At 37.0% G+C, this 14,155-nt stretch overlaps 2 protein-coding genes across 2 annotated transcripts in view; one reads left to right on the top strand and one right to left on the bottom strand.

Annotated features, from left to right (window-relative positions):
• Window positions 1-14,155, bottom strand: part of LOC137015101 (zinc finger protein 271-like) — a 448,677-nt gene that overhangs the window by 83,117 nt on the left and 351,405 nt on the right. The window lies entirely within an intron of this gene.
• On the top strand, window positions 11,592-13,442 carry LOC137013822 (zinc finger protein 501-like). The gene is made up of 2 exons (XM_067377795.1): window positions 11,592-11,697; window positions 12,625-13,442. Exons 1-2 carry the CDS (start codon window positions 11,664-11,666, stop codon window positions 13,440-13,442), a joined length of 852 nt encoding a protein of 283 aa, XP_067233896.1. The 5' UTR covers window positions 11,592-11,663.

Below are 14,155 nucleotides of genomic sequence, written 5' to 3'. Positions count from 1 at the left end.
TTGTGGCGACCAGGGCGGGCGAGAGCCGTGAGGGAACAGCGCGAGGCCGGTGGCGCGAGAGTTAATGAGTTCCACCTGGGAGGCGCACCGGCCTTGAGTCTCTCACGGAGGCGCTACGGAAGCATAAAAGGAGGAGCGACGACAGTGAAGATCGAGAGAGGACCAGGCCTGGACTATTATTTATGTTTTATTATGTTTGTGTGGCATTTTACTTTCGTTTTGTTCTTTGTTTATTTTGGTATTAAAGTTTATTTGAATGTTTGCCAGTTCCCGCCTCCTCCTTCCCATATACGAACTGTGTTACATTGGTGCCGAAGCCCGGGAGAAAGGAGGGACATGCTGTCAAAGAGCCCTCGCTGCTGAGGAGGATCGCGGTGCTGCGGAGTTCGGGCAGCGCGGGAGTGGAGATCACAAGAGGCTGCCCGAGGCGGTGGTGCTGGAGCTAGGAATAGGTGGGACGGAGAGCTCAAGGCCGTGCTCCTGGGACGAGGTGGGTTAACAAAATAAATGCATAGAAATATATAAACAAGCAAGGAACCAAACCAATTACTTGCAAAAAAAAAAACTAGAACCATGGAAATAATCCATTTGTTTTGTCGTTAGCCATCACACCATCCATTTTTTACATTTTTAGCACACCAGGGTGACTAGGAGCATGAAATATTTCAGCCATGACTTCCTGTTCCACAGAAGTATAAACAAATTCCGTTAATCATTCATCACAATGAGGAAAAACCAAAGAATATAGTTCTGTGTAAATAAATGTGCATCGTTAATCCTTTAGATCTTTCATTTAAAAATTCACAAAAGTCTAACATTTTCCCTGAAGTATAAGAATTTAAAATGGGGGGTTCATTATGAAATAAATATTTTTCTCAAATACACATTGGACACAATTAATGGTACCCTTAGAAATTCTTATGAGTGAAATATCTCTGAAATATACATTCCCATCCATATTTACATTTTTTTAGCACACCAGGGTGACTAGGAGCATGAAATATTTCAGCCATGACTTCCTGTTCCACATGAGTATAAACATGAGAAACACAAAGGCCAAATTCCCTTAATCATTCATCACAATGAGGAAAAACCAAAGAATATAGTTCTGGGGCCGTATTCACAAAACATCTTAAGGCTAAAAGTAGCTCCTAACTTGCCGATTTAGGAGAAACTCTTAAAAATAATGGGTGTGTCAGTCCTAATTTTAGGAGTCCTAAATTTTTGCTCTAAGAGTATTTCCCAAAGCATTTTAGCACTAAAACTAGCTCCTAAAACTGTGAAACGTTAGAAGTAGTCAAGAGGACACCTAAGTCACTAAGACCAAATCACAAACAGACCTAATCCACCAAAAGACACTGAACACCATTGAGGCAATAGCGATAGAGCCTTGGGTGGTGAGCCTTTTCTTCATAAATGCAAAACATTTTGATTTATAGATTTGAATCTACAATAAGATGCCAAAAATAAAATCTTTAATAAATAAATATTGCCTGTGGCAGTGGTTTTCATGAGTTCACATTTACAAATGATTCAATAGAGTAATATATATATATATATTCCTCTTCTCGAGCCACCGTTTGAATGTGTTTCTCCAAAACTTGGTTTATAAAATATAATTTGTCCTTTGCATTTTGCATTCTCTTGATACATTTTAAAACCTTAATATTTATATACTGTATTTATTAAAAAAATATTTATTTGAATAGGGCAACATTTGTATTTTAAAACCTTTATTTTAATATGGAAACATGACACCTCATTCTACAATATTTCTATGATTAAATCGCCGACTCCTCCCCCATCAGCCAATCACTGTGTGTTTACTCCATAGCTACGAGGTCAACCCCGCCCTTACTCTTAGCTTAAGACTTCAGTCGATTCCTTAGTAAAAGTTTGTCTCAGCAGCTTTGTGAATAGGTTTTAAGAGAAAACTCTTAGCTAAGAACTTTTACTGCTATTTAGGAGAACTTTTAGTGGTAAGATAAAATGTTTTGTGAATACGGCCCCTGATGTGCAGCAAAAGATTGTTGAGCTTCACAAAATAGAAAGTGGCTGTAATAAAAAAGCTAAAGCATTGAAAATCTCAACTAATTTCCACCATCAGGGCAATAATTAAGAATTGCCAATCCACTAAAGATGTTACAAATCTGCCTGGAAGAGGACGTGTGTCTAAATCGTCCTAATGTGCAGTGAGGAAGAACGTTTGAGTGGCCAAAGACTCTCCAAGGATCACAGTTGGAGAATTGCGGAGATTAGTTGAGTCTTGAGTCTCAGAAAGCCTAAAAAAATTATCAAACAGCACCTACATCCCCACAAGCTGTTCTAGAAGGGTTTCATGAAAAATCCTCTGCTCTCATCCAGAAACAACCTCCAGCATATTCAGTTGTCAGACACGACTGGAACTTCAAACGGGACCAGGAGTTGTCGCACAGTTAATAAACTAATGATCTTATAAGATTGATAAAATCATGCAGTGTATCCCGGGCTTAACACTCCTGCCTGGAAGATGACATCAGACTTCTGAAAGTAATGTTATTTTTAAAGGTTGTAATGCTTTTGTCCTTTTTGCCCCACTCTTAAAGAACTTAATTTTCTCTGTCTTTGATTTGTGTTAAACTCTCAAATAAAATAAATTACAAGACTGTGTTTGGACAAGAAACTAAAATCGAACAGGAACTTATATGCACAAAGGAAGATGAACTAATTATGTGCAGCTGTGAAGATAATTAGTGTCCATAGGTGAGGAGCAGGAGGGATGCTGGGAAATGGAGTGCTAGTGCTGGTGACTGTGACAGTATTAACATTGATCTAACAATATTACTAATGATTATTTTTGTCCGTTTCAATATTGATGTAGAATCAACATCATAGTGTAACGTTGATTCACTGACATTATGATTGATTATTCTTAATAATTTCAATATGGATTCAGCATCAGTGATGTAGAATCAGTCATAGTGTAATGTTGATTCAATAGCATTACCATTGAATTTCTGTTAATTGTTTCAACATTAAATGCAGGTGCAAACATGAAAATGAACCAACATTGAGTGAAGCATATTAATCATTTACATTCAAAATTCCCTCTGCTGGTGTAATCTGTAGTGGTGATTTTAATATTAATACAGTGTTTGATGGAAAACAGGATTGATGGCCACAATAAGGCAAGTGAATTAAGCCATATTTGTTAACGACTGAACATAATTAACATATGGAGATTTGTATACATGGAGTAATAGGGACAGATCTCAACAATCACGTAAAGATAAATTGTTCTTCGAAAGTTGGAGACCAATTAATTTGTTAAAATCTTTAATTTTTGCAAAAACAACTTGAGAAAAATCTAAGTGCAATAATTGATGAAGAGCAGTCAGCTTTTCTGAAAGGCTGCTATATTGGAAATAATATTAGTTTAATTTTGAATTTAATTCATTATCCCAGATGATTGTTTTATATTATTTTATTGGTTTATATAAAGGGTTTGACACTATTGAACATCCATTTATGTTCAATTGATTTCAATTGATTTTGTTATTGATTTCTTTTGTTTTGGTCATTTTTTTCAAAACGCTTTATAATGTTGTAATACTTCAGTACAGTTATCTGAGATTTGATATGGACTGTGGGATCAGAAAAGTATGTCCTATATCACCTTTTCTCAGGTCATGACTGCTCATATTTATGTTTATTTATCTTATTTATTTTTATTTTTATTTTAAGCAGTGTGTGACCCCTCCTTGTCTGTGATAGGCGCAATATAAATGAACTTTACTTACTTACTAAACTTTACATATCAAAAAAGCACGTTTTCAAGGAATTTCATTGTTTGGTAAAGAGATATTAGATAGAGAGGGCGGGGGTTGTGACCTATACTGCACTCAGCCACCTGGGGGCGATCGAGACGCTTTGGCTTCATTTTCTGATAAAGAGCAGAGCAGATCAACATCTGAGGAAGATCGGGTACATCAACGGTGTTGAAGGTAAAATAACTCGCCTATCGTTATTAATAAACATTATTTAACATAACAGTAATTAGCACAAATGGGATGTTGTTACATAAATGCTTGATAGGCTATGTAGTTTAAACGTCGTGCTAAGAAATACAGACGAAATCACGGAGTCACCCGTCAAATCATGCCCCAATAAAGATGCTAACTTTACATTAATTAAACAATACACGAATGAGTTCATGTTGAAATAAATATATTGAGTTTGTCTCGTGAAATCACATTCTGTTCCCGCATGACAATAAAATCCACTCATTTAAAAATCTCTAAATTATATTAACATTTACTATATGTGTATAACCTTTATTTCGCTATTAAACATATACAATTATTATAGCCATGTAGAGATTATAATCTCGCGAGAGAAGCTAAGTTTAAACGCGTTATCCCGCGGTTATTGCGAGGATGAATTCATTGTTTTGATGATTTTTATTCCAGTAAATCCTTCATTCTTCTTCACTCTCTAATAGGGTTTGCCAACTTCAGCAAAGGAAAATAAGGGACAATCTTGGTTCTTTATAGGAAAATAAGTGACAATATAAAGGACATTCAAAATATTTGTACTGTACCACAATGTTGTATAAAAAGCCTCTTTTTTGCCTGGGTTAAATGCTAAAATGAATCTCAGACATAAACACATTTTGCTTAAGCTATACAATTAAAATATCACGCCCATTACATACAAATCACCTGCCCGAGCACATAAAGCTTGCAGTCATAAAGAATATGTTCTTTTTAGGTGTCATTTTAAGTATGCTTTACGTGACAGCTGAGTTTGTTAAAAAAAAGTTAATGTGCATGTTATAGGCTTTGATAAGCTCAATGTTTTTTATAAACACAGCAACTGATTAAATGTAGACATGTATGTAGAAATGTTACAGTAAATGTAAAAATTTAGTCTTATATGTTTCACATTTTTATGAACAGTGCTGACAAATGTGCAAAAATTCAAAAGATTAAAGTGCAAAAAAAAAAAAAAATCAATTTTTTCCCCCCCTATTCTTCTCAGAACCTCTCATTTTTTCGCAGCCAGTATGTTTGGAAGATCTGCTGTCTGAAGCGCTGTCATCCACTTTTCAGCTGTGCTGCCACTGGTCATGTTCTCTCAGTTTCTGCTCAATCGAATTGGCAGTGACACACTCATTGTGAAGTGCATCCATGTTGATTTGTAGCTTTTGAATGAGCTTAAGTGTCTCTGCAACCTTCTCCATATCACCAAAGGAAAGTTTCTCAGACTGAGTTTTTTCCTTCTTTTTGCAGAGCTTGAGAAGAATGCATAGATTTTGAGAACAATGTTCTCTACGTCAACTGATCCATTGTATGTTTTACTGTATTGTGGACAATGTGGGCATGACAGTTGCCTGTTAGTTTCTTCTTCAACACCATAATTTACATGTGTATTGTCTGCACAAAATGCAGACACTTGATCCAGCTTTTCAAGACTGTTCTCAATACATGCCACAATGCAATCATCAGACTCGTCAGGATTCTCCACAAAATCCATCATTTTTTGGGTTACTCCACTTTCAGGAGTGAAATACTAAATAGACAGAGGAAACACCCAAAAATGAAAATGATGTCATTAATGACTCACCCTCATGTCGTTCCAAAGACCTCCGTTCATCTTCAGAACACAGTTTAAGATATTTTAGATTTAGTCCGAGAGCTTTCTGTCCCTCCATTGAAAGTGTATGTACGGTATACTGTCCATGTCCATAAAGGTAATAAAAACATCATCAAAGTAGTCCATGTGACATCAGTGGGTTAGTTAGAAGTTTCTGAAGCATCAAAAATACATTTTGGTCCAAAAATAACAAAAACTACGACTTTATTCAGCGTTGTCTTCTCTTCCGGGTCTGTTGTCAATCCGCGTTCACGACTCCGCAGTGACGCTCCACAGGAGACTCCGAATTATCCACTGCAGCTAAGCCAGGACACCAAGTCAGAAGGCCCTACCCCCGTACAGGGTGCAGAGTCAGAATCCCAGGAATCTCCGGCAGCAGCTACACCTTCTACCAGTCTGCTTCCAGTAGCAGCTGAGAAAGAGGAATTTGTAACCACAGTTTTAGCTGGTGTTCCCCAGTCAACCCCATTGAAATCATATTCGGTTTTTGCTATCAACTCCAGAGTCAGCGAAGGACCCATCCCGTCTGTCAACATCAAGGACATACTATGCCATGCCTGTCATAAAGTCCTTTCAATCTGTAAGTATATATGTCAGAACAATATGTTGTTTACAAAATAACTATGCAAGCTATTGTTTCACATGTAAAGTTTTTTTTTTGTTCTGCTGTTGTATTGTTATGGTATTCTTGTGTTCAACTTATGTTATTTTTTTAACTGAAGCACTACAATTTTAATCATTTTTTCTAATTGTAGGATATACAAGCATTAGCTGAAAATCTTTCTGAAGAGCTTTCTTTGGATGTCAGCATGCTTTCTCTGGATCCTCCATCAGATAAGAAGGACTTGAGTTTCGCTTCACTAAGTTCCACTACGTCTACATCAACTCCAAATACAGAGGAAGAAGAAGAAGGAAGTGGTACATACAAAGAAAGAAAATGGATAGTCAATGAGTCAAATTTAATGCAGTTGTTTACCAGATGCCCTCAATGTGGACAAACTGTAATTGACACTAAAAAGTTTTCATTTGGTAGCCTCCTTCGTGTCAGTTGGGAATGTATAAACGGCCATGAACTCATGCAACGAAACTCATGGATTGGCAGACAACAACCTTATTGTGGCAGCATCTACTCTATTCACTGGTGCTACTTATTTTGACATCGCAGATTGGGCTGCCTGCCTCAATGTACAAATCCCGCAGAAAACCACCTTCTATGCGATCCAGTCCTCGTATTTAATCCCTGTTATCGACGTTTTCTACAAGGAGCAACAGGCAAAACTACTTGAAGACTTGAGGTTGCAGAACGTTTTGCAAGAAGGTGCAAATTTATCAGGGGATGGAAGATCTGATAGGTAAGCAAAAATAAAAAATGTTTAAAAGTTCAACACTGTTAAAATACTGTGAGATTTCTAAATTTGCATCTTCATTCGATTGTCTTTTCAGTCCTAGATTCTCTGCCAAATACTGCACATACAGTATGATGGACGTTGTCCACTTCGAGTTGGTGCAGGTTAGTGAGCACATGCGTTTTCCCCCTCTTTATGACATGGTGACTTTACTGAAATTTGTTAAAATTTATTTAAGGAAATTTTAACAATTCATTTTTTTGTACCTATTCCCCAAATATAATCTGTCAAAAGTAGTAAAAACTATTGATTACTATTCTATTACAGGTTACTGAAGCAACAAGCTCTGTTGCCATGGAATCAGTAGCCTTCAAAAGGTGTGTAGACTTTCTTTTGGACAGTGGATTAAAAATAGACGTGATCACCACGGACAGGTCCCCCTCAATAAGAAAGACTATGAGGGTTGATTATTATCGTATACAACACGAGTTTGACATCTGGCATGTAGTAAAGGGTATGTATAGCTTGCTATACAAGTTATTATTGTTCTTCTAGAGTAGTATTACCTGAATGTTACATGTACTATTTCAAATGCAGCTTAGATTTGTGGTGTTGTGGAAACAACAGGTTCACAGTATTATTGAAGTACTGAAAGTAGTGTCTACATGCTCTGTTTTGACCCCAAAACCTATTGATCTGAAATAATAAAAATTTAAATTTTTTTGGAAAGGGTTCTTCAAAAAAATGCTGTGAATTGCAAAAAAAAAAAAAAAAAAAGAGAATCAAGACCTCCAGCCTTGGATAAAAAGTATATGCAACCATTTGTGGTATGCATGTGCATCCTGTGGCGGTAATCCCCATGTATGTTATCTGCAATATTTCACAGTAAATAAATGTATGTAATTCTTTTTTATCCAGCTTTTAACTGAGAAATGGAAATCCCTTCTCCACCACATTTGTGGTGTACACAGATGGATGGTGAAAAGAATGTGATCACGATGACCTAAGTCCTGACCAACAGCGATGAAAACGTTGGCTGAAAAAGGAATCTGAGACAAATGGCCTTATTCAAGCATACAGGCAAGTAAACAACACATTTTAATATTTGCTATGTAATTGTTCATTGTACGTTGTTTATTTTGGTTTCTCAGGCAGTCTTGAGGTGTACCACTCTGTTCTCCTGAAGTACTGTCAGAAGAACCTCCACTTTCTCTACTCCTCAATGGCTGCTCGCACACAACTGGCTGTCCTTGATCACAATGAAAATGTAAACCGTGAACAGGCCACAACCTCATCAGGCAAGTACACAGCATATGTTGTACAATGTTGTATGTTGTATTTTAAAGTACACGTACATATAGACATATTTCTGAAGTAGGAGAAATGGACAGGTAGACAGAGGTATGCTTGGTTATAATTTCTTGCAGTAAGTACTATTTTTTGCACTGTTTTAGGTGTTCCACGATACAATGTGGTTTTTCCCAAGCATTCTAAGGAATGGGTGGCTTGGAAAATTTACGAACCCACAACCCAGAACTTTAGGGAGGAACTTCTGGTAAAAGTTATGGAGCGGCACACTGTTGTTTTCAAGGACCCAACCTTTGCAAGTTGTTGTTCTGGAATTACCACCGAACATTGCTACAAAACCCAAAATGAACAAAGCAGCAGCAATTGAAAAGCATGTTTCAAGGTTTCAAAAGTAGACGGCCTTGTTCTATATCATTCCTTTTGAACTTTTTTCCCCATTTTCCACAATTTTGCAGCACATACGTTTCGAGGTATTTTTGTAGGATACATTTCACAATGTAAAAAAAGAGTGCTGAGAGCACCAGAGAACTGCATGTAAATATCTAAATACATATCATAAATAAAACTTTTACTATGGATTGACTCTGACTGAAGTTGAATGTGCTACTGTAACAAAAGTTTTGATTTATAGCCTCTAGGTAACAAACTGTACAACATATAAATGTTTTTTTCTTTTTTATTTAAATATTACAAAAAAAAAACTGTCCACATAAAGGGTTAGTCTTCTTTCCTGTTGTGTCTTCCCAGTTTTTCTCCTTTGAGTATCCACTCCAGTACAACATGGTATGCCACCAGTCTACACTGACTGTAAACTATAAAGAAGATACATTGTTACTACAATGGCTGTATGTGTAACAAGTCATTGTAAAAAAAATAATAATAATAACATTAAATAAATACTTACTCTGCAGTTAGTGTGCCACCTGGTCCTTCAGGCCTCGGTCGTCGCTTCCAATTAACTTTAGGTAAGTGAAAAAACACTGCGGCTCAGCCAGTATGCTCCGTTATACAGTGCAACGCAGATGTCATCTCAGATGCAGCATTACTATGTCCCACTCGGTTCAGCACAAGCTCTTCAGTTCTGTAGGCATCGTATGGCAATGAAGACATTTACACCACCAGGTCTCCATTGCTCTTTGCCTTTCCGAAGCTTGTGACAGCGGTTGCTGCTGTGTAGGAGCTTCTTCCATCGCTCTTAGTTCTTCGTCCGTGTATTCGGGTTCAAATAAATATGGCTGAGCAAAAAAATTCAAGTCTTCCTCTGTTGAAATCCTTAGACATGTTTGAAAAGGTTGTTTTTACAGCGTGTGTCTCCCTCAGACTGTAAACGAAGCTTGGGCGCACCGGATAACACGGCAGCAGCGTCACTGCGGAGTCGTGAACGCGGATTGACAACAGACCCGGAAGAGAAGACAATGCTGAATAAAGTCGAAGTTTTAGTTATTTTTGGACCAAAATGTATTTTTGATGCTTCAAAAACTTGTGATGTCACATGGAGTACTTTAATGATGTTTTTATTACCTTTCTGGACATGGACAGTATACCGTACATACATTTTCAATGGAGGGACAGAAAGCTCTCTGACTAAATCTAAAATATCTTAAACTGTGTTCTGAAGATGAACGGAGGTCTTACAGGTTTAAGGGTGAGTCATTAATGACAAAATTTTTATTTTTGGGTGAACTAACCCTTTAAGTTACGATTGAGCATTAGTGATGAACACCTGCTGTTAACAAGCATAATCACTGAAAAGAAACACAATAACTACAAAGGACTTCCAGCCACAGCCTAAGATGAAATTAACTGATGATAAAAGACATTAAATCTCTCAAGATCTGATTAAACAACTCCACAAACAGCATATTATCTCATTAACTTTAACATTAACTTTTAGCTTCAGTGTTATTTTAACTCTGTGTAGAGAGGGACCATATGTTCTCTGAGCAGAGTTGATTTAACTCTGGGGATTTTGCTGTGTAATTTATTAGAACAGTCAGCACTGACATAGCTAATTTTGCGCTTTACAGTGTGGTAAACATGAGCCAACTCAGCTGCAGTAACCTAAAAGTAAAAATAATCAAGAGGATCAAGATCGCAGTTATTAGCATCAAAGTGAACAGTATAATAACCATGATGTGGTTTGAGTCCTACAGCAACTATGGCATAAAACATAACAGTCATAGAAATTTTACTTGGGACTTTGCCAAGCCATGGTTTCTCGGTTCTGTTTTATATTTTTGTAAACGTTTTTTTTCCTTTTACAAGTTGGACTAGTAAGACTTTCCATAATAAGCTACTCGGTGTAAAGTTAAACCTCCCGCCACTGTCAGCTAGAATTCAGTCTGGATGAGCCCGGTAACATAGCAACAACCAATGACAGAGAGCTGTCACTCTCACGTGAGCATGAACACACACACTCATGCGCAAACACATCTCATGTATGTGAATTCACTCTTTAATTCTGTAAATGTTATGTACGTACCACTACTTTGCAAAGAATTTATCAATTGGACATTTACATACGCCTCTCTAATCTACATATGGCCAATACGGAACAAACTGTGTTCCGTATGGGTTTCATACGGAATGCTACTTTGATGTCTTAAATACGGAATGATTCCGTATTATACGGAACGGTTGGCAACCCTACTCTTTAACCACTTTAACAACTTGAAACCATTTAAAACTGTAAAAACATTTATGCAAAATTAATAGCATTTTATTTATTTATTTGCACTGTTTTACAGAAATAAAACAATAAATAAATGAATATATCTGAGACGGGGAGAGTTTTCAGTTTCTGCACATAAAAACTGTTACATGTTAAAGATCTAATTACTTTACTACAATCAATGTTATAAAATCAAACCATGTTTAATAGTTATAGTTAATTCATAGTTATTTAGCAGTAGATGTTGAAGATGAGTGTCATTAGTGTTTGTTTTTGTGTTATGTCATATTGTGAGAAATATCAGTATTGTCTTTCAGTAGAGCAGTTTTATAGTATTTTCTCACTGTGACTCAAATAATCAGTTTCTAACAGTAAACACTCATAATATGCTTTCGACTGTTTTTTGCCCATTATTTATATTTAGAATATTTACATTATTTGTATTCTTCTATATAGACATCAATATAAAACATACATTTTATTATTTTTGCAGATCAGCTCCTCCAACACTGGAATTCATCATCAGTGAAGCTCCTCCCACTGCAATCACATCATCAGTGAGGCTCCTCCCACAGCAGTTCATCAATAAATGCAGGAATATGAGCATCAGAGGAGCATCAGCGCATCAGGAAGAGCTGAAATCTGCAAAGACTGAGTTTATTAAAGAGGAAAGTGAGAACGTGAGTGATCCAGAACCCTGCAGAATGAAACGCACTGAAGATACAGAAGAACAAAGAGGTTGGTGTTTATTCTTCATTCATCCTAAAATAAAAGAATACACAATCATGTTTTCTTTCTTTCTTTTTTTTTTCATTCTGCAATGTAAAAAAACAAAAAAATCAGCATGCAACCTGTAGTACAGCTTCAAATGCACATTCTGTATTATATTATGTAATTATGTACAGGTCCAGAGTAGCCATCGGAGGATTTGGGAGAATTCCTGGTGGGCCACTCATGAATTGGGGAAATTGGTGGTAGTTCTAGTAGCAGCGAAGCAACGGTTTGCTTATACACCTGAAATCTGAAGCTTGCACATGCACAGCTCTTCATAGTGGTTATGCTACTAGGCACTACTACTAGGTAGAATGAAGGAAAATAATGTAAATTTAGAATAAGTAATTGGGTGACAACTTGTAAATATAAGTGTAATAATTCAAAACATATGTCCAAAAAAATCTCTTTCTTGCTGCCCTAGATCTATAGGCACACGCCGGCCCTTTATATAGCAAATGACAATAATTCCAAAATGTAAGAATATACATCCCACTCCACTTGACTGCAAAAAGTTAATGGAATGAAAAGTTGAGAATCGAACCCTCAACCTTCAGGATACCATTCTGACTGTCTCACCATTAGGCCACGACTGCCCCACAATTATCTACATTAGATAATTAGATCATTGTGTCAATGAACAAATATATTTAATAGTTCTCACTACAGAAACACAGGATTTGTGCCTATAATGTTTAAAAATGAATAATGGGAAGATCAGTAGTCCTAATTAATTAATCAAAAGGAATCAAGATGATCATAATATTTTATAGAAGTTGTCTATGTTATACTATTACATCAGGGCTCACTTTTATCTCCATTCACTCCATATTTCTCTCTTAGAATTGTTTTGATACACTGAAAATTAAATATTTTTTCCCCCTTTAATTTCAGACCTTATGGAAGTGAAGGAGGAGAGTGAAGAACTAAGTGAAGTGGAGGAGGAACATCATGACAAACCTTTGAGTCGCTCAAAGACTAAAAAGATATTTTTAAAGAAAAGAAGAGCTGAGAAATCTACAACCTGCACTCAGTGTGGAAAAAGTTTAACAACTAAATATAGTCTTAATGTTCACATGAGAATCCACACCAGAGAGAAGCCGTTCGCATGTGATCAGTGTGGGAAGAGTTTCACACAATCATCACACCTTAAGTTTCACATGAGAATTCACACTGGAGAGAAGCCAGTCACATGTGATCAGTGTGGAAAAACATTTGTTAAGACATCAAATCTAAAGACACACCTGACAGTTCATACAAAGGAGAAGCCACATTCATGTTCTGTGTGTGGAAAGAGTTTTTCACTGCTGTGTAGTTTAAAAGAACATCAAAAAATTCACACTGGTGTGAGAGAGTACATGTGCTTTGAGTGTGGGAAGACTTTTAATACAGCAAACTGTTTAAGACGGCACCAGAGGATCCACACTGGAGAAAAACCTTACAAGTGTTCACACTGTGACAAGAGATTCAGTCAGCCATCATCGCTGAAAAAACACAAGAGGATCCACACTGGAGAAAAACCTTACAAGTGTTCACAATGTGATAAGAGATTCAAACAGTCTTCATGTCTGAAAAAACATGAGAGGATCCACACTGGAGAGAAGCCGCACACGTGTGATCAGTGCAGAAAAAGTTTTTCTAGAAAAAGTCACCTGAAGCGACACATGAAGATCCATGTAGTGGAGAAACCACATCAGCACAGTCTGAAATAAATAGTGCATCTGTATGTAATATGTATCTACAATTCTGCATTATGCCAGACAAGTAATTTGGTGATGTCACTTTGTAAAAAAGACCAAGCGTTTATCTTCTGCCATCAAAACCCCAAGACTTCAAGAGTGATTTTTCACAGAGGAGACAAGCCACCACACATGCTATCAAATGGAGTATACCAAACTAATCTTCCAATCTTAACCACCCTGCTCCGAGTCTCGAAACCCGGCCTGTTTGCTGCTGGCAGATTATGCAAGTGCACTAACAATAACGCTAAACACAGCATTCACAACGTACTTTTACCTGGCTCCGCACCATGAGCCTCCGCTGACTGTGTGCACATCTCCCCAAATGGTCAAGGCGTTTATACTTGACATGCTCACGGTTGTTCAATTTTTTTGGAAGAAAACTCTAAGAAACTGTTCTCTAAATCAGCAGGAAGCAGTGGTGAGAAGAAGTAAGGTACACGTGACGATGTTTATTCTAGTGGTTTACACTTCACCAAAACCAAATTGCAAAAAAATCATGTAAAACCCAGTAAACCGTCTAGGTTATGTATGTAATCCTTGTTTCCTAAGGGAGAGAATGGAGATGTACGTCAGAACTGAACCGACGAATTGGGATATCGGGGGTCACAAGCACCGCCCTCCAAAGCTGGTATAAATGTGGAAGCGGATGCACTTGCACTTTGTTTTTTCGTTGAGGAGGCAAG

Source organism: Chanodichthys erythropterus, chromosome 3, assembly GCF_024489055.1.
Source record: "Chanodichthys erythropterus isolate Z2021 chromosome 3, ASM2448905v1, whole genome shotgun sequence".
In the NCBI taxonomy this organism is placed as follows: Eukaryota; Metazoa; Chordata; class Actinopteri; order Cypriniformes; family Xenocyprididae; genus Chanodichthys; species Chanodichthys erythropterus.
This window is presented reverse-complemented; position numbering and strand designations above follow the sequence as displayed.

What these genes read in the sequence shown, in the direction of transcription:
- LOC137013822 (XM_067377795.1), top strand. Translation starts at nt 11,664, where the DNA reads ATGAAACGCACTGAAGATACAGAAGAACAAAGAG. An exon ending in AGATACAGAAGAACAAAGAG is followed by an intron (nt 11,698 to 12,624) that starts GTTGGTGTTTAT and finishes CTTTAATTTCAG; the next exon opens with ACCTTATGGAAGTGAAGGAG.